The 24,795-nt window shown below is 40.1% G+C and overlaps 1 protein-coding gene across 1 annotated transcript in view; it reads right to left on the bottom strand.

Moving 5' to 3' along the window:
- Positions 1–24,795, bottom strand: part of Mtbp (MDM2 binding protein) — a 65,009-nt gene that overhangs the window by 1,578 nt on the left and 38,636 nt on the right. Inside the window, exons 15-20 of the mRNA XM_028767330.1 lie at positions 20,605–20,722; positions 16,837–16,992; positions 12,639–12,734; positions 6,678–6,944; positions 4,690–4,927; positions 3,921–4,034 (exon numbers count right to left, since the gene is read on the bottom strand). Coding sequence (XP_028623163.1) covers positions 3,921–4,034; positions 4,690–4,927; positions 6,678–6,944; positions 12,639–12,734; positions 16,837–16,992; positions 20,605–20,722 — 989 coding nt within the window. The remainder of the gene's footprint in view (positions 1–3,920; positions 4,035–4,689; positions 4,928–6,677; positions 6,945–12,638; positions 12,735–16,836; positions 16,993–20,604; positions 20,723–24,795) is intronic.

Raw genomic sequence — 24,795 nt, 5'->3', positions numbered from 1 at the left:
ATTAAAACAAATAATTAAAATAAAAGCTTAATTGTTCAAAAGGGGGAAATGCACCCCCTAGCAAGCAGGTAAGACCTCACAGAGGTGGCCACTCTGAATTCTTCTAGCAATTTCTCCTGTGTGTACCCTCACGTCTCCATCTGTCATGGTTTGCTGGTCCCTGATGATTTAGCAATTTCAGAATGACTATGAATAGCACGGATCCTTAACAGTCAGAGCTAGGTCTACGCCCAACACTACCTTCTCTTTCTCTTCCTCTACAGTACAATTACCTCACAGCTTGGCATTCGTAATTATAATGTGCTTGCTTTATTATATCTAAGCAAAGGCGATGTAACCACGAGGCAGACTGTAGCCACGTCTCTCTCTTTCAGCTTCTACACTCCCTCTAGTCAAACAACCTGGATATTGGTTGGTCGGTTTTTTTTCTCCACTAACCGTGTTCCACCTACATAACTCTCTGACAATGCCTAACAAAGCTTTTTCAAATACTGACATGTCCTGGATAATCTCTCACTTCCATTTTCTGTGGGGTTTTCCTTTCAACTTCATTATCTTTTCTTAACTCACAGATCTTCCTTCCGCCTGCCCCAGTTGCCTGGAGTCTCCCTAGGCCAGGCCCACTGGGGCTTGTTGGTCTCAATCTAGGTCACGTTTTGTTTTATTTCTTGGATTAGTCTTTTATGTGCTCCACTTGATTTTCTAACAAATTCCGTAAAAGAGAAAGATATATTTTCAAACCTTTTCTGGGTTTGAAAGTGTTGTTATTGAGTCTTCTCATCTGATTGGATTATAGACCAGAGAGGTCACTCTGGATTAATACAAGATAGGTCACTTTCCCTCAGAACTAGGAGGTGCTTTTTATTGTCTTCTAGTGTACCAAGATACCCTAGAGAAATCTGATACTATTTAATTCTTTGTCTTTTCAATAAATAACCACTCTTTCTCTTAGGAAATCTCAGAAAATATTCTGGATACTTGGAGATCAGACATTCTAGTGGTTTCTGTCAGTTTCATTCATTAACTTGGGTAAGCAGCATGTTTTCCAGAAAGAGGCCTGGGTTCTTCATTTCTGAGAACTTTTTAAAAATATAATAATTCTATTTGTTGAATTAATAGTATAATTACATCATTTTCCCCATTCCTTTCCTCCCTCTAACTCCTTCCATGTAGCCCTCCCCCAATCTCCTCTAAATCTATGGCTTTCTTTTTCTTTAATTATTGGTGTGTGTGTGTGTGTGTGTGTGTGTGTGTGTGTGTGTGTGTGTGTGTTCCCATGTTCAGGGAACCATGTTGCTAAGACTTCATCACCAAAAGTAAAACAGGAAGAGACGGATATCCTAAAAAGATCTATAACAAATGAACAGACCGAAATAGAAACAAAAAAGTCCTGAGCCTGGGAGAGTCACAGCAAAATTCTACCGGACTTTGAAAGATCTACAGTCAAACTTTCTTAAACTATTAAAAATAAAAACAAACAAATAACCAGAACCAAACAAACAAAAAGATTAACAGATCACTCTCAAACTCCCTCAGTGAAGCTCATCTCTCTCTGACACCCAACCAGGCGATGACACAACAAAGAGAAATATGGGTCAACCTCCCTGAGGAATGTAGATTCAAAAACAGTCAACAAAATGCTACAACCCAGATACAGACATACACCAAGAATATTATCCACCAGCGGTGGCTTCATCTCTGAGATGCAGGGATGGTGCAACAAAAATGGACTTGAAGACAAAAGACACAGAAAAAGCATCTGACAAAAATCTAACATGCCTTCATGATAAAAGTCCTAGAGAAAGTAGGATAGAGGGAACATACATCAATATAATAGAAGCTATACCAGAGAAATTCACACCAATATCATCCTAAATGAAGAAAAGCTTGAAGCAACCCCACAGATCTCAGGAATGAGACAGGGCTTCCATTGTCCACATTCCTTTTCAAGTCTTTGTTCGAAGACATACCCAGAGCAATAAGGAAACAGAAAGGAACCTTTGGGGACAAAGGGAACAAGAGTAGTCCAAGGATCCCTATTTGCAGACGGCATATCATACAGAAGAGATCCCAAAAATTCTACTGGAAAACTTCTAGAAACAACAAATTCAACAACGTGGCAGGATATAGAATCTACTTGCCCAAATCAGTAGCTTTTCTATACCTCAACAGTAAACAGTGGAGATCATGGACACATGCCCACTTGCAACAGCCTCAAAGAAAACAGAGTATCAGGAGGTGAGTGAGTCCCTAACGAAAGCTCTGCTTTACTTCTGATGATTTTCTCTCCCACCATCTGTCTTTGAAGCCCCCTCCTATCATCAGTAGAGGGTCTTCTGGATCTAGCCCCCATTTTCTCTTTCTAGAGTTCTTCTCGTTTATTTCTTACAATTTGTAAAAAAATTCCAGCTCAGATGTTCATCGTTTCTATTAAATGGGTTCCCTCACACCTTTAATTAAAAGGAGCCTTTGTATTCTGTGTGTGGTTTTGGTGACAGCATGTAGTTCTAGTTTTATGGGCACAGTTTTATTTCTGGGAGAATTCTAGTGTTTATAACTTTTCTCTACTCTCTACCCTTTCAGAATTCTCTTTACATTTTTCACTTCCCTGAGTCAGAAGTTATCCACACAGTCTGCCAGTTCTTGCCTGTCCTTTTCTACTTGGAAGAGAGACAGCTTTTGAAAGTATGGGAGCCTTGAGTGCTGAGTTTGGTGGCTTTATAAGGAAGGGGACCAGATGACCAGGTGGCTTCTCACTGCCACACCCAGCATTGCCTTTGCACTGGAGACTTTCCTGTCAGAGGTGTGGGCTCAGAACTGTTCAAAGGCCCTGTAGTCACCCCTGTGGAAGAACATCATTCATTCTGTGGTTTGTTTACTCACTACCTCCTCTGGCTTCTGCTGGCTGAAGCAGCACCAGCCTGACTGGTATTTCGTGTAGAAATAAGGTAGGCTTCTCAGAACTTCATTTCCGCTGCATGTACTTTCATGTGCATTTTAAAATACTCAACAAAATATATTTGTATAGTTTTTTTCTTACCTTTCTCCACTTGCTTTTTGTAGTGATGCTTCCCCATCTTGCGTAGACTTAAAAGAGGGTACTGAATGCATGTATCTGTCAATCCTGTAATTTTACCCCAAGACCTACTTCTGCTTGCTGGTTAGATCTCAGACAGAGAAGATCAAACGGCACTCAAGTTCAGAAAGCTGACATCGAACTGTCATCAAGGGGCTAGGAGGAGCTCAGTGGGAAAGAATGCATATTGTGTAAGCACAAGGACCTGAGTTCAAATCCTCAGCACAGATGGAAAAGACCAAACCTGGCTATGTATTCCTCTAACCTCAGAGTTAGGAAGTAGACACGGGAGGATCCTGGGAGCTCAGTGTCTAGCCATGGGAGCCAAAAATGGCAAGATTCCAGGTTAGTGAGAGACTCTGTCTTGCTATTCATCTTTGGCCTATGAATGCATGCACAATGTACCACACATTCACAGCACACAAAAACACATCATTTGAAAAGAAAATAAAGAAAATTATCACCTGAGCAGCCCCTGACCCCCACCTTACGTCTGCCCAAAAGTAACAGCTGCCTCTTTATTACTTTTGTTATAAAATACTATACTCACCATTTAGCTTCATATAGCTTAATTATAAAATAATTACTAATTAACGCTAAAGGTCTGACTTAGTAAAAGGCCTGTTAGGAAAAACACTAAGGCCTCTGACTGAAGCAGCTTGCTATACACAAGGCTAACGTCAAACAAAGCAAATGTAAAGCAGTTTTACTGCAGGATTTCTGCCTCCGTTTAAAGTAGCCTGGCAGCAAGTGTACACAGACAATATAAAACCTATGCGCACACACCTAACAGAGACATCAGAACATGAAATAAACCCAGCTGTGAGCAGAGAAGACACCACACCTTTAGGTAGAACTTGGAGATGTCGAAGAGTCTCTGGCTGCAGGCAGTGAAGCTCTCGTGGGCCTCAGTGATGTGGTGCCTCTTCAGGGTTTCTGTTACCACCTCCTTCAGCATCTTCAACAGAAAGGAACACCTGGCTGAGATTTTTCAGAAATGGCGCAGCGATTTCAATTTTGGTCATAAGCGAATTATGAATTATACAGTCATTTGCCTGTACTAAAGCTAAATATGGTTGTTCTGACAAAAGACTTGAGAAAAAAAGCAGCCTGTAATATCTACATGGTCATCCAGGTCTCAGGATTCATGTTCAGCAGGAAATGCCTAGTATAACTGGAGAAAAAAATCATGAGCTATGACCTGAAATCTGAGCGCCAAGCTATACACAACAGAGAAATACTCTTTAGAAGAAAGATTTCAAACATGGAAAATCAAGAGGGTACCTTTATAACACTCCTGTTTTGACACACTGTATGCCCACTTTTACAATAAATGATCAATTTCTGTCTAATTTGTGTCCCTTAAGCCCCTTCCCACTTTTTCTTCACAGACCCTCCTCCCTAGCCACACTGTATTGATCTGAGCCTTCACACATGCTAGGCAATTGTTCCACCTGGGAGATCCAGCCTGCACCATCCTTCTAGCATCTGATGATTTTAAGTTCTGGACATTATTTTATTCTTCATAGAACCATTAGGCGCATATATATATAAAAGATTCACACAATGAAGTTTCCTTTCATGCAGAAGTGAGAAAGCGGGTAAGTCTTTACCCGTGTATGTTTCTGGGATCGCGATTCCTTAATTTGCTTTGATGATTTTGATTCCTGTGCTTGTTTTTGTCCTGAACTGGTCTTTGCGGTAACTTTGGAAGGTTCCCGACCAGAAACTGGAAGCACTGACACACAGCGCTCTGCCTGAGGCTTCCTGGATGTCCCTGCGTGATGGTAATGATTACTATTGCAACTTGCTTGAGAAAGCAAACAATCAGAACTTTCCGATTTCACAATTCTGTAAGGAGGAAAAATAGTACAAATGAAATGAATCAACAATGGAAACTACTTTTCGCTTTAAATGTTACAACTATTTTCATTTAAACACAAATCCAAGAAAATTAAAATCTCTTGCTAATTTCAATAAAATAACTGACACTAAACAATGAAGCTGTTCTGTGACTTATGCACTGTGATAGTGCTGTCAACTTGACAGAAGCTAGACTCTCCTGAGAGATGGCCTCTGAGCGTGCCTGCAGTGGGTTACCATGGCTGCACTGATCGCTGTGGGAAGACTCATCTCACCCTGCGTGGGCCCCTCCCTCTCCCTCTCCACAGGATGCTGGATTGTGTATGGGAGCTGGGCAGCAATCTGCATGAATTGTTCTCTGCTTCTGATTGTGGCCGTGGTAAGTGTACTGCTTCATGATCTTACCACAGTGGTTTCCTCTGCCATGGAGGCTGTAGACCTCAAGTGTGAGGTGGAATGAGCCTGTTCTCTCTGACATCACTTCTGTCAGGGTATTGTATCAGAAGAACAGAAAAGTAGCTAGGGTAGTGCTTAAAAGAGAAGGCAAGTGATACCCAGAATTCAAGCTAATAGGGGAAGTAATAAAAGTAATAAGCAATATTAGGACACCTCTATTTATACACCTAATACCCTATTAAGCACTCAATACCCTTCACTAAAGAATTTTAGGAAAGAAATCACAAACCTTTGTGTTATCCTCTGTAACTATCTGTGTAAAATAAGCAACTAAAAACAAATACAAGTAGAACAAAAATCGGTTCTTATTTCAGTTTTTGTAAATCATTCATATTTGCTTCCACAATGACTCAGAAATGTTTTCCTTTTTCAAAATAGGCTTTAGAACCATCCTTCTGCTCTTCTCAGGCTACAGTATGCCACAGTATACAGTGTACCACAGTATACAGTATACTTTTCCTGAATATAAATCTTTTTAACGGCTTTGCTTGGCAACTTAATCAGACATAAAAAATGCCATGAACTAACAATGTTGTCATAAAAATCATTTAGCTATTTCATAGCAGGAAACAGTATTTTCATATTTTCACCTATTCAAAAAGTCTTCAAAGTTTTATTTCTATGCATTTTATAGTTATTTTAAAAGCTTAAGTATAGCCAGAACTTACAGCATATTTTATATGCCCAGGGCCTAAATCTAACACATGGTCTAAAGAGCTATAAATTCAGTATTTATTTTATCAACATCTAAATTCTAATATATTTGGACTATTTAGCTAGCAAAACAAAGTGTCTTGAAAAGTTCCATAGAATGTACTAACAATGTACACTTTAAAGCTTTATTTACAGGTAATGAGTGCTTTTAAATGGGGCCCCATGGAGCCTCTTGGTTGAAGGCCAATGCAAATAGGAGAAGGAGCAGAGAGAGAGTTAACAGGAAATTCCACCCTCAACTATCATCTTCAAAGGGCAACTGACCCTTCACCTACTGGTGGTACCTCTGAGCTCTTGACTTGACAGCTTTACACGCCCATTGTGCTAAGAAGCTGTGCATTAGCACAGAAAGCAAACTTCTTTGTTTTTCCAAGTCATTTCTTTTTATGCCTTATAAGCAAAACCAGTTAAGTACTCAAAATACAAATGAACTTCTTAGTAAGAAGGAATGAATCTAAAACCCTATGCAGAAAGTATTGTAAAAATACGAGGCAGACATGAAAAAGCAATCCTCCAGAGAACACAGTACTTCTCTGGAGATACTGTTTCTGTGGATTTGACAGGTCACCTTTTCTGGGGGTAAAGGCAACTGGGGTCTTTAGATCTCCGTTTCAATCCAGAAACTTCAGTTCGGAGTTCGCCTTGTAATGCTTCTCCTTCAGGGACACTCTGAGGCTCTGACAGAACTGCAGGGGACGGAAGAGGACTCAGCACAGTGGGGACTGGAAAGCTGTCTCTGGTGCAGGTGGTCTGGGTCTCATAACGAATAAGCCGAGACTGAAGTTCAGAAAATCCCCCATCTCTTTCTAAAGCTTTTTGGTCATCCAGGCAATATCTAAAATGAGAAAGAGCATTGAAATCAAACATCCAGGAGAACAATGGGATCTTTTTCCCTTTCTAAAGGAAAACAGCCAGGCACTGTCTTAAAACTTACCTAGTTTCCTAACAATTGTTGGAAAGTTGGCTGAATGGCCTACTTCTCAGCAGCTCACAGTTCTGTTCTAGTCTGCTATTCGACAGAAAGATTTACGAATGTGAGGTACAATCTAATTCTTCTTCGACTGCACTTCTGTGGCAGGAGATTCAGTTCATCCTTTGGGTTATCTCCAAACTAGCATGGCTGCTGTTTTAATACTTCTTAAAACTCTAGCCACCCCTGACTTCTTAGCATAAAGGGATGCAACTATGGGAAGTGCTGACTCTGCCGGGAAGGGCAAGTTTACTGTCAAAGCAAAGATTAAGACTTATAGGTATAACAGTATTCAAAACTGAAATTCACTCGTCACCTGGGTTACAGATTTTCTTTTAAACGTTGGTTTGCCTGTATATCTGGGTTCTGGTTTAACCTAATCTAGTGAATCAATGATGTATTAGCTGTGCAACTGCTTCTGGACTCAAAATCCCATGCCAAGAATCATAAATAAGCTCGAAGGGAAAGCATTGATAACTTTGCAAAGCTCTCCACATCCTCCCCTTTCTGCAACTGCATCAAGGACCACAAGTGACGTCACCATGAATAATGGCCCACGTAGAATTGACACAAACCTTTCTCTGTCATCTGTTCTTTCCACCTGTAAAAGGGATCTAACGTGGTCCCTAATACCAGAATTCATCTCACAAGAAACACATCATTTCTTAGACACCCGGCAGCACGATGAGGCTTTCAGAACTGTATTCTTCCCGCAGGAAACATCTTTGGTTTCAAAGATTATAGAACATAGATTTATATGGATTTAAGTCCTGGTTCCTTTGCCTATTAGCCATGTGAATTTGAGCAGAGTATTTTATGCTTCTGCTGCCTGATGTGCAAAATGTGATTTGTACTACTTATGGAAAGAGGCCCTATCAGGATTATTTGTGAGTGGTGTACTGGGGTCAGACTTCAAAACAAGCAACACCCACCAAATGGACAAGGCTGCCTCCATCATCCCGAGTTATCTTCTACCACACTGTGCCTTACAACACACCAGTCATGTGTAGTATGATCAGAACGTAAGCTGCAGTTGGTGACTGCAGAGCCCGAGTAACCATTTAGTTACCAGTGTAACTTCTTTAGGTTAAGGAAGAAGGGTCATCTTGCTCTAGTCAATGCATGGCTGTAACCCACTGGAAACCTGAATATAGATGCCACACACACTAACTCAGTCACTGACAGTTCCAAAAAGGGCTTAAAGATGATTCTAAGACAAAAAGAGAATACACAGAATAAAGGTGGCAGAATAAAGGTCATTGTTAGGAGAGGGGCAGTGGTGTCAGTCCAAGGGTCCAAAATGACCGAGTCCTGTATGATGAACACATATAGAGATCTAATGTACAGCAGGAGGCAACTGTGTGTGTTCTATTCTGCAAATTTCCTAGCATTAGACTTTCAGTGCTTATGACACATGACAAAAAGAAGTAACTGTGTGAGGTGTGGCTATGTTAGCCTGACCAGTAGTCATTCCACTCTGCAGATATGCAATGACACGGTGTTACCTGTCTTTTATATACAGCCGACATTCCAAGCTGCTTTGGTCATCCTAAAGTGTAGTAGAGTAGACAGGAGGAAGCCTAGTCTAAACTTGAACTATGAGAAACCAGTGCTTCAGTCAGAGGACTGACAGGGAAAAGAGCGGGTTTAGATCACAGATCCTGATGTTTGATTCTTTCTCTCGCCTTTCGGTTAGCTTACTTGTGGGAAAAAAAAAAAGGAAACCCTGAGGTTACTCATATTCTGTCTAGGGATATAAATAAAATATATAGTAAAATTAAGAAACATGAATTTGTGCACTGTCTCTGGGCAAGAAGCAATGCAATATCTGATGAGCCTGTATACTGAACTGTTTGGAGAGAAAAATATCCTATGATTATAAGGGTATTTTTTTTTTTGTGCTATAATGTTTTGTTTCTAAGATGTGGACTTTTAACTGCCTTATAATCCTAGGTACTCCCAATGCCCTTCAACTGAATTATGTACAGTGCACATGCTCCCTGAGCTGTCATTAAAATGCCCTTTAAGACAAAGTGACATGGTAAAGGAGAGACACAGAATACAATATATATATCTGATGTCAGGGAAATATTTATTGTTGGACAAATGATTAACAGTTTCATATTTTCTACATAAGAATAGCTAAATGTTTTATGGTTGCTGTGCTGGCTAGTTTTATGTCAACTTGACACAAGCTAAAGTCATCTGAGAGGAGAAAACTCCAATTAAGAAAATGCCTCCAGAAGATGGAGCTATAGAAAAGCCTGTAGATCAGTTTCTTAAATAGTGAGGATGCAGGAGGGTCCAGACCATTATGGGTGGGGCTACCCCTAAGCAGATTGCCCCAGGTTCTATAAGAAATCAGGGTGAGCAAGCTGTGAGGAGCAGGCTTCTCGCTCCATGTGAGCTCCTGTCCTAACGCCCTTCAGTCAGTGATGGACTATGGATGTGGAGGCATAACCCAAATAAAGCCTTTCCTCCACTCCCTAACGTGGTTTTGGTCATGGTATTTCATAGCAATAGTAACCTAAACTAAGCCAGTAAGACCATGATAAATGCACCTTATGATACTATAACTAAAACACCATAAGGGTTTAGGACAGTAACGTACAAACAAGTATTCATTAATATTTTAATAAATGAACATGAAGAACATATTATTTATAAATTCAGATATACCATTAATATTTTTCTTATTAAATTAAAACAAGAGAAAATAGGGAGATGACGCACAAGATAAACAAAACTAAATTACTTGTGGAAACACAATCTACCATGCGGTCATATGACAGGCACACCAGCCAGCTATGAGGATGCAAGCATTAATATTTATTCAAAGCAGTGCCTCCAGGAGCTTCTAGGGCCAAAGGAGCAAAAGCACCTGTGTCTGGGCTGTGTGTCAGTACAGCAAGTCAGACATAACTAGTACTGCTTTTGCTCGGCACGGACACTCAGTCCCTGAGAATAGAAACAGGTTTCAACTCTCAGATGTGAGTTACATCTGAGTGGTTCTAGCTAGAATTCCCACTAAGTTTCCTTAATGGATTAGGATCATTATATATGCATTCATGATTAAGTAAAGTACTAAAAATAGAGGAGAAGGCTCTAAACCTATCAAAATTAGGGAGATAGAACTTTACAGGACATAATGTAAGGAATAAGATTTTAAATATAAATTTAAAAACACAGGCGTTGGGCGTGGTGGTGCACACCTTTACTCCCCTGCACTTAGGAGGTAGTGGCAGGTGGATCTCTGTGAGACTGGCTTGGTCTACATAACAAATCAAGCTGGCCTGGGCTATATAATGAGACCTTGTCTCAAAAAAGAAAGAAAAGAAAAGAAGTGAAGGAAGGAAGGAAGGAAGGAAGGAAGGAAGGAAGGAAGGAAGGAAGGAAGGAAGGGAGGGAGGTGAGCCACTAAGCAAACATCACTTGAGAGATAGTTCAGTGGGTAACAGTACTTGCTACACATTCACAAGGACCTGAGTCCAGCACACACGGCAAGAGGCTGAGGATGGCAGTGTAACTCTGTAACCACAGCTCTAGAAGGGAGAAAACAGGAAACAGGATTGCCAGAGTATTGCTGGCGTTCAGCTTAGATAAAAATCACTGAGCTCTGGGTTCCGTGAGAGATCCTGAAAGGAATAAGGCAGAGAGCAACACAGGAAGAAATTCCATGTCCCACTCTGGCCTTTACATATCCACACACAGTCTCACACACACATACACACACACACCACAACAATAAATAAAACCTAAGTAAATAAATAGCAATCAAATTAATGAGGAAAAGGAGAGGTACATCTCCATTTTTCAGAGCAGACAGTTTTATATGGAGACATTAAAAACAGTGTTGCTAGAAGGTCTCCTTTTACAGTAAACACTAAGGAAAAATGAAGCAAAATAAAGCCAAGAATGTGCTTCTGAAACGCTGGACTGGAAGCAGGCACCAACGAAGAAGAGAATGTGATATGAAGGTTAGGGGAGTGATCAAGGGGACAGGGGAATCATGAGTGGGGATGGGAGAAGAGGCGTAGGAGAGAAGAGATGGGAGGGAAGAGGTGGGAGAGAAGGAGTGGAAGAGAAAGGGTGGGAGGGAAGGGGTGGGAGAAAACAAGTGGGAGAGAAGGAATGAGAGGGAAGGGGTGGGAGGGAAGGGGTGGAAAAGAAGGGATGGAGCGGTGGGGTGGGGGGAGCTGTTAACCAAAACTAAGGGTGGCTGAAAAAGCTATAGAGAAATGCACTACTTTGTAAGCCAAGTACAAACTCTAATTTAAGTGAGTTTGAACGTAAGTACCCTGCATGCATGGATGGTGACGCTCCCAGAAGACAAAGATTATTAATGAAAATCCCATGGCAGAGATAAGGCATCTCTCTAGGAATCACTGGTTAGGGCAGCTCCATTAGGGGGAGCCCAAAGTAAGATTTTCAAGATACATTGTATGAATGTATGAAATTATCAGAGTAAATTAAAAGATAAAGTTAATGGTTGCAGAGGTCATAGATCTTAGACAGAACCTATTACTACTGTTCTGTAAAATATCTGTGCTGTCAAAGTGTGCTCTCAACACTAACGTTTATACCCACAGAGGAGTGCTGCGTGCGCCCAGCCTTCCTCGGAGATGCCGCTGTATGCTGGAGGCAATGGTTAACAGACTCATAACTGCTCAGAGTGTTGAGAAAAACCAACTGCTCAATGCTCAGCCCTAGGCCGTCCCTTTGCAGCATACCCAGGGAACGTCATGGAAGAGGAGGCAGAAGGACTGTCAGAGCTGGAGCCCAGGTAGAAGTGCTGGGAAATGGGTTTTCTGGACATGACACAGCCACTTGAAACTCACAAAAGCTGTGGCCACCAGCACAAGAGCTGCATAAAGACTGGACCTATCAGTGTCCCACCATGGATTCAGGAGAGGTCCCCCCTCTCTGAGGAGCTACTTGCACTTAATGGTGCTTAGGGGTGGTGGTGGTGGGGGGGGTGTTTTCTTCAGTGGTGTAGCCATAGATAAGTTTCTGATATCTGCTATAAATGCTTACGTAAGCAACACCAATTAAACTTGACGGCAACACAACACACAGAAAGTTAAGAGAGTGCAGGGGTAGTGGGCGGGGAGTTTGTTGAAGGGAAGGCGTTTAGAAGGAGTGGGAAGGGGATAAGAACCCAGTAAAGTGAGGTGAATACGAAAGTCAACTGAAATGATATAATGATGAACACATAATTATCATGTTTCCATTCCGAGTTCATCCCATCTACTCGCTTCTAAGCAATTACAATATAATTAGTGACCAGGGAGCCTTAATGTGACCTACAGAAAACAGACATACTAATAATGTATGGCCCAAGAAATTCTGATAAAAATACTGCGCAACTAAAAAAAGATGCTTAAATGAACAAAAACAAATTAATAACTAATTTTTCTTTGGTGAAATATGCATTATATACTGGTTTGAGCACATACTTTGGGGTCTGTATCAATTTACGCCATTATATTTCACATGGAGTCCACACTCATAACAAAGCAGCTGTAGCAACAATACACAGAAGTGTAAATAAAAACTTACTCAATTCCGTGGTAATGGCATTCCGAGGCTTTTTCAAACGGTAAGACCTGAAGTTTTCCAGGACTAAGCTCTGGTGTCAAAACAAAAGGCTTTTCCCTGAAATGAAAAGGGTTTCGTTTGTGTTTAAGGTTGACTACATGACAGAGAAAGTTAAAGTTTCTAAGGAGACAAATCTGACTTCTTTCCCTAAATGAGGGTTTTTTTTTTTTTTTTTTTGTCAACTTGACAAAAGCTAGAGTCATTGTGGAGGAGGAAACCTCAACTGAGAAATTATCTCTAGCAGACAGAGCATTGAGTGATGAGTTTGGGGCGGTGCCACCTTCCTGGAGGGTATATGAAAACAGGCTGAGTAATCCATGGGGACCAGGCCAGTGAGCAGCACTCCTTCATGATTTCTGCTTCAGTTCCTGCCTCAGGTTCCTGCCCTGAGCTCCTTCATGATGGACTTTGCAGAAGTGAAAGTCTAGTTGCTTTCAGTCAGTAATTGTTCATGGCAATAGAACCCTAAGACATAAAGCATACAAGTCAAGGGACCTGGCTGCGGTGGTGCAGGACTGCAATCTCCCAGCACCTAGGAGGTGGAAGTGGGAGGAGCACCTTGGGTTCCAGGCCAGCCTGGGCTGTGTAGTGAGTTCAAGGCAGGACTGGGTTAGAGAATGAGATCCTGCTTCATGGAAGGATATACGTATCCTGAAAAGCCAAAAAAGGCAACAAGACAGGCTAAGTCTGTGCCCCTTTCCCCATTTGTTTTCTGTGCCTCCATTTTAAAAATTACGATGAGACAGCACTCACTGAACAAAACTATGAGACTCAGTAAATCAAAAAAGAAAAATGATTTGTAATGTAAATTCAGAAAGCAACATTATTCCTAAAATATATCCCCTCTGATCCTTGGTGTGAAATGAGTTTGTGTTCAGTTGTTCAGTTAAAACATTTTGTCAGAGGAATAGACTTAACTTAAATCTTTGGAAACAAAAGAATGTTTTTACTTCTCACTATAACTCAGAGTATAGTCAGCTTGCCACTTATGTTAAGAGTGAGCAAATTCACAAGGATCAGAAGGTCTCCAGACTAAGTGCTGAATTGGGTTCTTCTGAAGAATGTTTCCATCAGCAAGCCATCAGAGCTAATCTTTCACACAGTATCATCATTTGAGTCCTTCCTCACCTAAACCTGTAGGGCTACTGTGAGTTCAAGAAGGAAGAGGCTGCTGCAGTTAGATTAAGATGGGTTAGCCGATCCGGGCTTCCCTTTCCTGATGGGTTACCACTGGTCTAATGGTCAGTCACAGTCCTGAAACTCAGTGTCATGGAAATGGGCAAAGTCGGCCACAGAGTTGGTCTTTCCATGGTGAAGTGCAGAGTGAACAGAGGCTTGGAGGTCGAGCTGGAAACAAGATGCACTATGGAAAGGCAGAAAGACCCAGAAAAGCAAATAGTGCATCTGTTCTCACACTCCACCCCATTCCTGATGGGAGTAAGAAAAGCTGGCCTTCTGCCACCGAAGATTATGTACAGAACTTAACAAGCATTTGAAATTATTACTTAAAATGTCAGACACGTACCAATTAATGAATCCTAAAACAAAACAAAAAACAACAAAAACCCCCCTCATATGCTAATAACGCTATTTAAAGTGTTCTACAAAAAGTAGCATTAGTAAATTGCAATGACCTCATTATTTTGATGAGGGACCGTTCAAATGAATAATCTGTAAAACAGAACTCTTAAGTATTCCAAACATTTTACCCTTCTCTTCATCATTTCTTATTTCAATCCTTCTCAGTGCATTATTTTTTACTTAATTCCACTCATGTCTCAGTTTTCTATAAGAAATATAACAAATAACATCTGCTAAATATTCCTTATTCCTTTGGTGCACTCTAAGGCTGTCCCTTTGTTTAATGTAACCTGGCAACTCGGCGGGGCCTTGCACAGGTGAGAGCAGCCAGGTGGGCTTGGCTTTCAACAGTCACTGTTAGGTCAGTAGTTCTCAACCCCCTAATGCTGCAACCTTCTAGTACAGTCCTTCATAGTCATGGTGATCCCAACAATATAATTACTTCGATTTGTACTGCATAACTGAAACTTTGCTGTTATAAATTATAATGTTAAATATCTGTTTTCCAACGGTCATAGTTGATCCTGTGAAAGGGTCTTTAGAACCCAAAGGGGTCACAAGTCACAGGTGGAAAACCACTGTGTTAAGTGAAGATGCAGCAATAATGTCCTTCTTTCCTAATGTCACGTTTTTTTTCTAAGAGCTGGGCAAGGAGGCATGTGCCTGTAACCTCCACATTTGGGAGGCAGAGGCAGAAAGATTGCAAGCTCTAGATTAACTTGGACCATATAGTGAGTTTGAGGTCAACCTAAGTTATATAGTAAGGCAAGTAAGACAATGTAAAAGCAAGAAGAAAAAGAAATCTTTTCTAAGTACATCGCATGTAACAACTTCCCTCCACTGCAACTTGAAAGGCACTGCAGCAAAAGAACCCAGGGAAGGTGAGTGAACGGTGCCGTCTAGCACATTATCTGCTGCTGGGCTGTCTGAGAGGATGTTAATACCGCCAAACGGGAGGAAAGACCATTACCCACATTCCTTGGTCAATTTATGTAAGCTTTATTTTCTGTCAGACAGTGCTCTCTCCCTAAAGCAAGGTTTGAGAAAACAGCATTGAACACAGAAGACAGTGGGGTTTATATAACCCCCAAAACTGCAAGATTAGGAATTTTTCAAGGGTTTTTGGTTACAGAGGAACTTGGCAGAACTTTTCAAAGTTATCTGGCAAAACATCTTATCAGAGTGGAGGTCAGGGTATAGGGTGTGGAACATGTCAAATTCTAGAAAACAGGTCAAGACCTGCTCAAATCCAAGTATTAACAGAAAACAGGAATGAACTTATTTTGACCTTGAAATAAGATGGCTTCAATTCTTAAGATGGAGTAAGGCTGGTCCATCAAGGACCACAGTATGATGACTAGAAACGAGCATCTGTGTGAGGCTTTGCTCCCCTAGTTCCCACTAAAAGGGGCTTTCAACCTCTTAAAACCACGAGGAAGCGAGTGACTCCAAAGTTCCATCAGTTTTATTTCATTAAGAGCATTATGTCACTATGATGAAATACCCCTGTCAGTGATGCTCCACACACACCCTTTCTCCCCAGTAACGTGCACAAAAGGCAACGATACTCTATTTCTGCGATAACTCAAACCCCTTCCAAAACTTACCTTTAAGATAAATATTTATCATCACACAATTCAAAATTAGTGAATTACAGTGATCAAAGTGAGGTTCAACCTTTTGGTCCTTTAGAAAGTTTTTAAAATAATAGATTAAAAATAAAAAAGAATTTTGGGAAGTAAGTAAATTATGTAATCTTCACAAGAAATTGATGCTACAGTTTTATTTATACTGTAGGCAACAGCAGGAGCAGCCAGCATTTGTTAACTAGCAATTTTACTAGGTGCTGTCTCAGAAGTAAACGAAGGATAAAGTCTTTGTACTTGGTAAGGTCATAGTTTCAAAGAATCTTGACTATTTTCTCACCTCCCTCAGCTGGAAGGACATAGTCTTTGCCATTAGGAGTCGTGACTGACAATCCTCATGCTAAGTAGTGGCAAAAGCAAAAAGAGACCCTAATGCAGAAGAGGAAAAGTTAAAAATCCATATTTTCAAATCAAAATCTAACTACTTAAAATGAACTTTCCAGGCCTACAGGACTGTTGAGCAGGTAAAGGCTTTATCAAAGCAACTCTACCTGACTTGAGTTTAACACCTGGGCCTCATGGAAAGGTAACAGGAGGGAATGAACGCCACAAAGCCACCTTCTGATCTGTGCACGTACATTGGCACACCTGAGCCACACACACATTACACTCCAAAGAATAAACGAAACACAAGGAAGAACAAGTTCCACCGTGATTCCATTGTACACAAAACAGATGCCCGTGCCCTGACTTCTGTGGGAGATGGACTGAGTGGCCCCCATCGTCTTTCTTTTCTTTCCACTCAGGGCCACAAAACAGAAAGGCGTTTGGGGAGTGCAAATGCGAGGCGGTTGAGGCTAGTGATAAACAGTGGAGGCGAGCCTGGGATTTCTGCCTCAGCACAGAGCATTAGTTAACTCCAGAGGGAAAAATACAATGCTACTTTAAATGACTTTTAGAAGATAATTGCAAATTATAAGTTTCTAACTCACCCCCTTTGAATCTGTAACGGCTGAAGATCTCCGACTGGTAATCCATCCGAGGTGAAATACTTGAGCAATTCCTTAGCATCCAGTAATGTGATTGAGTCCCGGGGACCCTCTTTATGGCCCAGCAACTGTTCGGACGAATGTGGTAATGAGCCAGTTCTGGGAAAATAATTTGTATAGTTTTATTAAAGGCGCATTCAAACCCACCAACAGCCAGGAAATGATGATGAGAGCAAAACCCATTACAAATACAAAAGGGAAGGCACAGACAGCACATCCACAGACGACAGTAACTACAGACTGCAAATGTGACCTGGACTGTAAGTAATCTGTAGGTTACGCTGCAACCTGCAGCTTGCTTTAATCATTTCACTACACAAATTATCACGAGTGTGTTATGTATTAAATATAACATGTTAACAATTCAGAAATGCAAAGTTACCAGTTCTATAAAGGGCAAATTTAAACTGAAAGCCCACAATATAAATTTTGGGAGCAAAGTACTGAATGTTCTAATTTTCTCTAAATTTAAAAGATTATTTAAAGTGCAGCCGTGAACTGAGACGGTAATGGAAATTCTCTCCAAGGTTTCTTCCAGCCATGCTTACAACATCATGAATACACACTGAGTTATTATTACGTCTGAAATGCAAGCAGGACTTTCCATTTCCAAATGATTTTACCTAAAATATAGTCTTAATCTTCATGAATCTCCTTAAAAAAATACGGAAGAGGTCTTTTATCAAAGAAAAGTAACACCTAGTGAGGACTTAATAAAATGCCCTTGGCACATCATGCCTAAAACAAGCATTCCTCTCACTTTCCAACTAAAGTCTGCAACCACACATCAGTCACATTACAGCCCAGGGACAGCAGAGCTGTTTAGAATAGCTCAAACTAGAAGAGCTGCAGCTAGGAGCTACCTCTGCCTTTATCACTCCATAAACCAAAAAATCCACAGCAAGCTACAGAAAGAAAGAAAGAAAGAGAGAGAGAGAGAGAGAGAGAGAGAGAGAGAGAGAGAGAGAATGAGAATAGAGGAAAATATTTTCATCTTAGAAAACAGTAAGCATTTCATTAGGCCCTGAACCACTCACTGCTTTATCACCGTAGGATAAATAAAAACCGTTCAATATGTCAACATGAACTTAATGACTTCAAATTAATTTAAAAATTTAACTTTTTTTTTACATTTATTTAGTGTGTATGTATGCATGTGTGCACATGTGTGCCAGTGCATGTGAGTGTGTGTATGTATGCATGTGGGCACATGTGTGGGAGTGCATGTGAGTGTGTGTATAAATCCAAGGACAACTTGCAGAAATCAGTTCTCTCCTCCCACCATGGGGGCCATGGGGATTAAATTCAGGTCCTCAGGCTTAGCAACAAATACTTTTCTTTTCCTGAGCCACCATGCCAGCTTCAACTCAATTATATTTTACTTATTACTCAGATGCAACATTTTTATGAATAATCCCATGATTAAAACCCTGGCATTGAATTTTAGACCTGTTTTTCTACACAGTAAGGATCGGCACATGCTGGTGGGGCGATTCCCCCGTTCTAGCCTCATTATTGTTAAATGGAAGAGAAATCGAATAAAAAGAGTCAAGCAGGAAAACACACGAACATTTTCTCTGAATTTCATACTTTGGGTGGGCAAGAACTGTATGGTGATTTTAATTTAATTTCTATGTAGTTTCTTTAATAGTATCTTACAATGTTCCTTAATCAGTACTAATCACAATCATGTTACAGGCTAGATGCAATGAGCAAAGTGTAATTTGCATTTATATAGACTCCAAACACCAAGATGTCAAAGCAGTTTTTAAAACTCAATTTGTGATAAATCTGCACCACCAAAATATGTCTTAGGTAAAAAAACCTAAGCCTGACAACTAAGCTTTAAATGTTCACATACATCCTGTCATGATGCTCTCACAACTGTATGGTAAAACTAGGATCTTTTACTCCATTCTCATGTAGTGTGAAATGTCATGACACAGGTAGATGAGTGAGTCTAAAACTGAATTCTTATGCCTTCTGACTTTCACCACAAATGATTCTCTAGTTAAATTCATTTTAACACTAACAAAATTCTGAAAACACACAATATAATGTTTGTTCTCACACAGAAACTTGGCGTGGTTTTCCTATCAAAGCACCTTCAGTCCTTAATGACCATTTGATTTATAGATGTCACTGTAACACAGCAAACGGCTTACTCTAATTTGTGAACCCACAACCACAGCTCAGTTTACTGCACAGGTCTGACTCTGGCAGAAGCAAGGAAGTGTGGGTGGATGGAGATCAATCCAGCAAAAAAGGAGATAGAGAAAATGCATTCACAGAAGTCATAACATGGCCCTTAGTGTTTAGAGAAGGAATGTAACACCGAGCTGTAGTGTTGTAAAGGATGCAAGAAAGAAAGGTGATGCTTGGCCCAGATGCTGAGCATCTAACATGCTTCTGGTTCAAAAGAGATTATACATACACATTAACTCCCCATTCAAACCGAAATCAGTGTCAACTAGGGAGGAACTTCAGAAAGAGACTGTTTCCCTTTCCAGAAAGCCACAGGGAGAATAGATTTGGGGTCAGAGTGACAATGAGCACAAATCAGGAGTGATAAAGGACACCAATGTAAATACCATCTGCTCATATCCCCCAGGCCCCCACCCCTGCTATCCACGTGCTCTGAAGACATTGGAGCTGTGGAATTGTTTACATGTGTCGTCACTTGTCTTCTTTTGATTGTCACTCCATTAAAAGGAGCTCACAAATACAACAGGCACTGGTGCTCTTCCTCATGTGCCCCCAGTACTGACAACTGGTATTTAATCAATACTTGTAGACAACTATAAAAAAAAGGTTACAGCAGGTCACAAAAACGGTATCAACAGAAGAGCAACACACTGAGAAAGAAATGTAAGACAGCTTCTACTCCACTGTCCAGCAACCACAGAGTGCCTACTGTGCACCAAAGTCAAAGGTCAAAGGTAATTCTGTCTCTTAGACTACCTACTTAAAATATGGATAAAATCAGAACAGTTTCAAGTGACTTCCCTGAGAAGAGGAATCTCATCCCATTTTACACACTCCTGTACATATTCACATGTGTGTGTGCTTGTTTAATTTTCTGTTAACTTCACAAGCTAGGGCCATGTGGGAAGAGGAGACCTTGCCTGAAAAATCTCCTCCATCAGATTGGCCTGCAGGTAAACCTGTGGGGCATTTTCATGAAGTGAGAAGACTCTACCCACTCTGGGGAGGTGGTCTAGAATTAAATAAGAAAGCAAGCTGAGCAAGTGCAGGGAAACAAGCCCTGGGAAGGAACACTCCTGCAGGCCTCTGTTTTAGCTCTTGACTCCAGGCTTGCTTGAATACCTGCCTTGATTTCCCTCAGTGCTGGATATGTTTGGGATATGTAAGCCAGATAAACACCTTCTTCCCCAAGCTGTTCTTGGTCACTGTTTTGTCACAGCAATAAAAAAGTAAACTGAGTGGGTATGTTGGTGGAAGATGCTATATAAAGATAGAATACAGTATTCACTGGTTATGCACACTTGCAAAGTAATAGGATAATAGAAAAGAAAGATGATCTTCCCCTTTTAATGGACATGCTACTCTACTGATTAGCTACTTAATCAAGAAAACATCTATTTTTCTTTTATAATGAAATTATAAGCTACTGATATATTAAATAATTAAAATATTAAGAGAACTCATTTGAAAATACTGAACATGCATTTCTACAAACTCAAATATTACCTCATTTTTTGTTTTGCTTTTTCAGAAGTTTCTAAATTCTGAAGAACATGTCTTTCTGGCCATTCCAGAGGATTGGTTTCCATTAGATTTGAAGAATAAGGTTCAACTATACTGGCATCTAAAGAGAGCAAAATAAACATCAGCACTAATGAATAGTAATATAATAAATGCTTTATGTAAAACCATATTTCTCTCTGAGTATGATGATACAGACCTGTAACCAATGAGTTCAAGGTCTACCTGGACTAAGCAGTGAAACTGTCTCAGAATAAACAAACAAATAATTAGTGATAGGTGTATACACAAAGTGTGTGTGTGTGTTTGTGTGTGTTTGTGTGTGTGTGTGTGTGTGTGTGTGTAGACAGAACTCAATTGAGGCACTTGTTAAAAACCTGTCAAATGATTGAACAGTATAAAATGTAACTGAAAAGCTTGTTGGAGATAAAAAATACCTTGAAATAAAGTTTATGAGCACTGACTGATAAAATGCAATGAACCAAAACCACCAGTTAGCTATTCTTAGAGAAAGAGCTCAAGTGAAAAGGAAACCACTCTACAGTGAACATTGTAACAAATGCTATGTGACTTTCATACTAGAAACAGTCAGTCTAGGCAGAATGAAAAGTTGATTACCTCGTTCTCAAAGGTATAAATAGCCAATATATACTTATAATGTTCTCAAAGTTACTCTGAAATATTTCCCACTTACCTGTTAATTGGGAGATGCCCTCAAATCACTAAATCTCAGTATCATTTGACTCCAACAAAAGTGCAGGTGGGCACCACGTTGCTGGTTGCTAACCTGCAGTGAGTTATACTGAGTCTGCTCCTAACTACGGAACTCAACAAACCTAGAAGGTCAGCTTCCATTCTCATCAGAACGTATTAGCTCAAACACTGCAAAATTAATAACTGTACTATGGTTTTGAATTTTAAGCTTACCTTGATTTAAGAATTGCTTTAAGCTATTATACAGCATTCTAATAAATGCCTCAAAATTGCTAGATGCTTAAGTCACTGCTAACAGAATTCCTGTTTTGTTTGTAAAGTATTATAAAAATGGAAGCAAGTATCTCTTATTGTCTTTCTACTTACTATTTAACCTTCATTATTTCAAAGTGTCTTCTAATACCTATATTTGGATGTCCTCAACAAACATCATCAAAACACACCATTTCCCATTTCTTATTAACAGTGGTTAAATCCATTTTATAAGGTAATGAGCTTTATAGCACAGCAATGTGCTTCTTAATGGAGACATGGCTTTGTAATAAAAACATACAGAAAATAATCAATACCAGTTCTACACCACTGCACGCTCAGTGCTCATAAGAGGATTCAAGTTATCATCAAAAAGTAAAGAATGTATTTCTGTATATTACAATAAAATAATTATTAACTGAGTATGTAACATATAAATATGAATGGCATACTCTAATATTTAAGAACAGTGAACTAACATTAATAAATGTCAGGTCTTTGGAGTAATAACTAAACATAATTCTTACAGTAAAATACAGTATTTTATTTATTTGTTTCTCAGGATACTATATACCATGTTCTCCTAAAAAATGCAGGAAATGGCTCCCTGAGAAATAAAGAAAATTACTTTTGTAATACCTAATTTACAAGATTAAAAAAAATAGAAATAGAACCAATACAATTAAGGAACCAGGGAAAAGGTCACAAATTCCAGCAAACAAAAAAGGTTGTAATAGCACTTTGTGTGGCTAATGAGGATAAGCCATTAATTCTTACAACCAAAGTAAGAATAGCCACAATGAAAAAGTGAAATTATCACTAGTGTAAACTATTTCGCAGAGCAATAATAAACATAACATTGAATGTTTGAAATAACAAAAGGGATTTCACTCTACCTACGAAACTCATTTATAGGGCCTTGCTATCTGCCGAGAAGTGCTGAGACACTTCCTGTGTCAGATATCAGGCATCATATCCACTGGAAAGTCCTCCCCAACTTCAGCAGTGAGTCAATACGCTGGCTCCATCATGGCCAAGTGGAGAACTGTCACTTGTTAGACTTGCTAGAGTTTTCACAAAAATAAAAGCAGTACAATTGATCCTATATTGCTAATAACTACAACTGTGCCTGGTTGCAGTGTGCCAGGGTATGAAACTGATTGGCCTTACTAGTTTTACATGCAGTTCAATTTACTTGTAGCTATAATTATTCAAATCAAAGAATGTTAACAGTTACAACTGTATTTGTAGGAGTCATGCTCAAATGGGTAGCCTATCAGTTTTCAGTTCAGGTTTGACAAGTCTTCATCCATCTGTTTAGTGAATAATTTGGGGAGATCCTTCTCCTATATGCCAGGTTCTGTGCCAGGCCCTGCAGCTATGGAGACAAGTAAGTGTGCCTTGTACCCTCAAAACACCATGGTGTGAAGAGAAGACAAATATCAGTAACAATCAGATCATTTAAATCTATGTAAAATGATGGAATGGTCTAAACTGAAAAAGCCTTAGGGAAGACAACAACCTGAACATGCACAGGGTAGATAAGTAGGTAAAAGCTGAAAGAAAAGAATTCTAGGCCAAAGACAAGGCGTAGGGAAAGCTGCAGGGGGAAAAGAATAGGACATGTCCGAGGATCAAGCTCACTGATGTACTAAGGAAACAGAAATGTGCAATTTGAGAACCAGATGGGGGCTGGTGAGATGGCTCAGTGGTTAAGAGCACTGACTGGTCTTCTAGAGGTCATGAGTTCAAATCCCAGCAACCACATGGTGGCTCACAACCATCCATAATGAGATCTGATGCCCTCTTATGGGGTGTCTGAAGACAGCTACAGTGTATTTACATACAATAAATAAATTAAAAAAAAAGAACAAATCTTTAAAAAAAAAAAAGAGAACCAGACAGAGCACAAGGCCAGGGTCTGCTCAGGTCTGTATAAGCCAGAACGGAAGACGTGGTCTGTGCAAATGAGAGCAATCAGCATGGTTTGAGCTAAAGAATGACATATTGCCTAGGAGACACTGCAAACACATCTACAGCCCAGTGCCAATAGCATCCTAGGCTTGCTTGCTCAGGTCACATCAAAGATGCTTCTCTTATCTCTCAGCTCTCATGCAAATCCTCTGACAAGCCAAACCTCTCTCCTGAGCTCATACTCGCTCTATGGCTAGTCTACACTAGTTGCTTCTTCCTTGTAAAATCCCATCTTCTCCTCTCCGTCCATAACTGTAAATATCACTGGAAACCCTCTAAGTCCATGGGCTTCGAGCAAGGCATTGTAATTGTTCTACTTCGTCATGTCTTCTAAATATGTGCCATTTTACACAGCCAAAAATATGTAGCCCTCACTTCACAACATTTAATTTAACAAATAATCTTCATAGCAATCTATCCCACTGTAGTAGTTAAAATAAGAACGACTCTCCAAAGGCTCATAGGTCTAAATACTTGGTGGGAAGGAACAGGAGCTATGGCCTTGTTGGAGGAAGTGTGTACTTACTGGAGGTAAGCTTTGAGATTTCAAAATACTTGCTCCATTCCAGTGTAACTTTCTCTGTCTCTTACTTGTGAATCAAGGTGTGAGCCCTCAGTTGTTCCTGTGGCCATGCCTTCGCTGTCCCCATATGGACTCTAACCCTCTGAATCCATCTGTTCAATTACTTTCTTTTGAAAATTGCCTTGCTCATGGTATTATGTCACACAAATAAAAACGCAATTAATATAGTCACTCTTAATTTAAAGGTAAGGACAGGGAAGGTGGAGATGTCAGAAGTCTTGCCCACGCTCACACAGCAGGTAGACAGCAGAGCTTTAGCTTTGGTACTTTTGTTCAGAGCACAGGCGGTAGTGCGGAAGCCTGTTCACCTGCTCACTGCACATTACCTCATTCACAGGTGACACAATGTCTCCGATGCTCTTTGTATTACTCTGAATTGCTATTTGATGTCAGTGCTGCTATTGAAAGATGGAAACAGCACAAATGGCGGGTGACACGTTTGTGGTGCATATCGTTTTCTAATTGTTTTATATGCATTAAGTCACTTAATCCTCACAAAATTCTCAGATAGTGGGCTGAATTATTACTGTCATTTTAAACATAAGGAAACCCAAATGTGGAGGTGAAGTAATTTTTCCAAAGACAATGTGATGGTTGGTCTTCCCCATCCACTTTACTGGTTTTAAAGTCTGGATGTACTGTGAATGTGGAAG

This window comes from Grammomys surdaster, unplaced genomic scaffold (assembly GCF_004785775.1).
Source record: "Grammomys surdaster isolate TR1022 unplaced genomic scaffold, NIH_TR_1.0 63, whole genome shotgun sequence".
NCBI lineage: Eukaryota > Metazoa > Chordata > Mammalia > Rodentia > Muridae > Grammomys > Grammomys surdaster.
The sequence above is the reverse complement of the archived record's forward strand: the minus strand, read 5'-3'. Positions and strand labels throughout refer to the sequence as shown.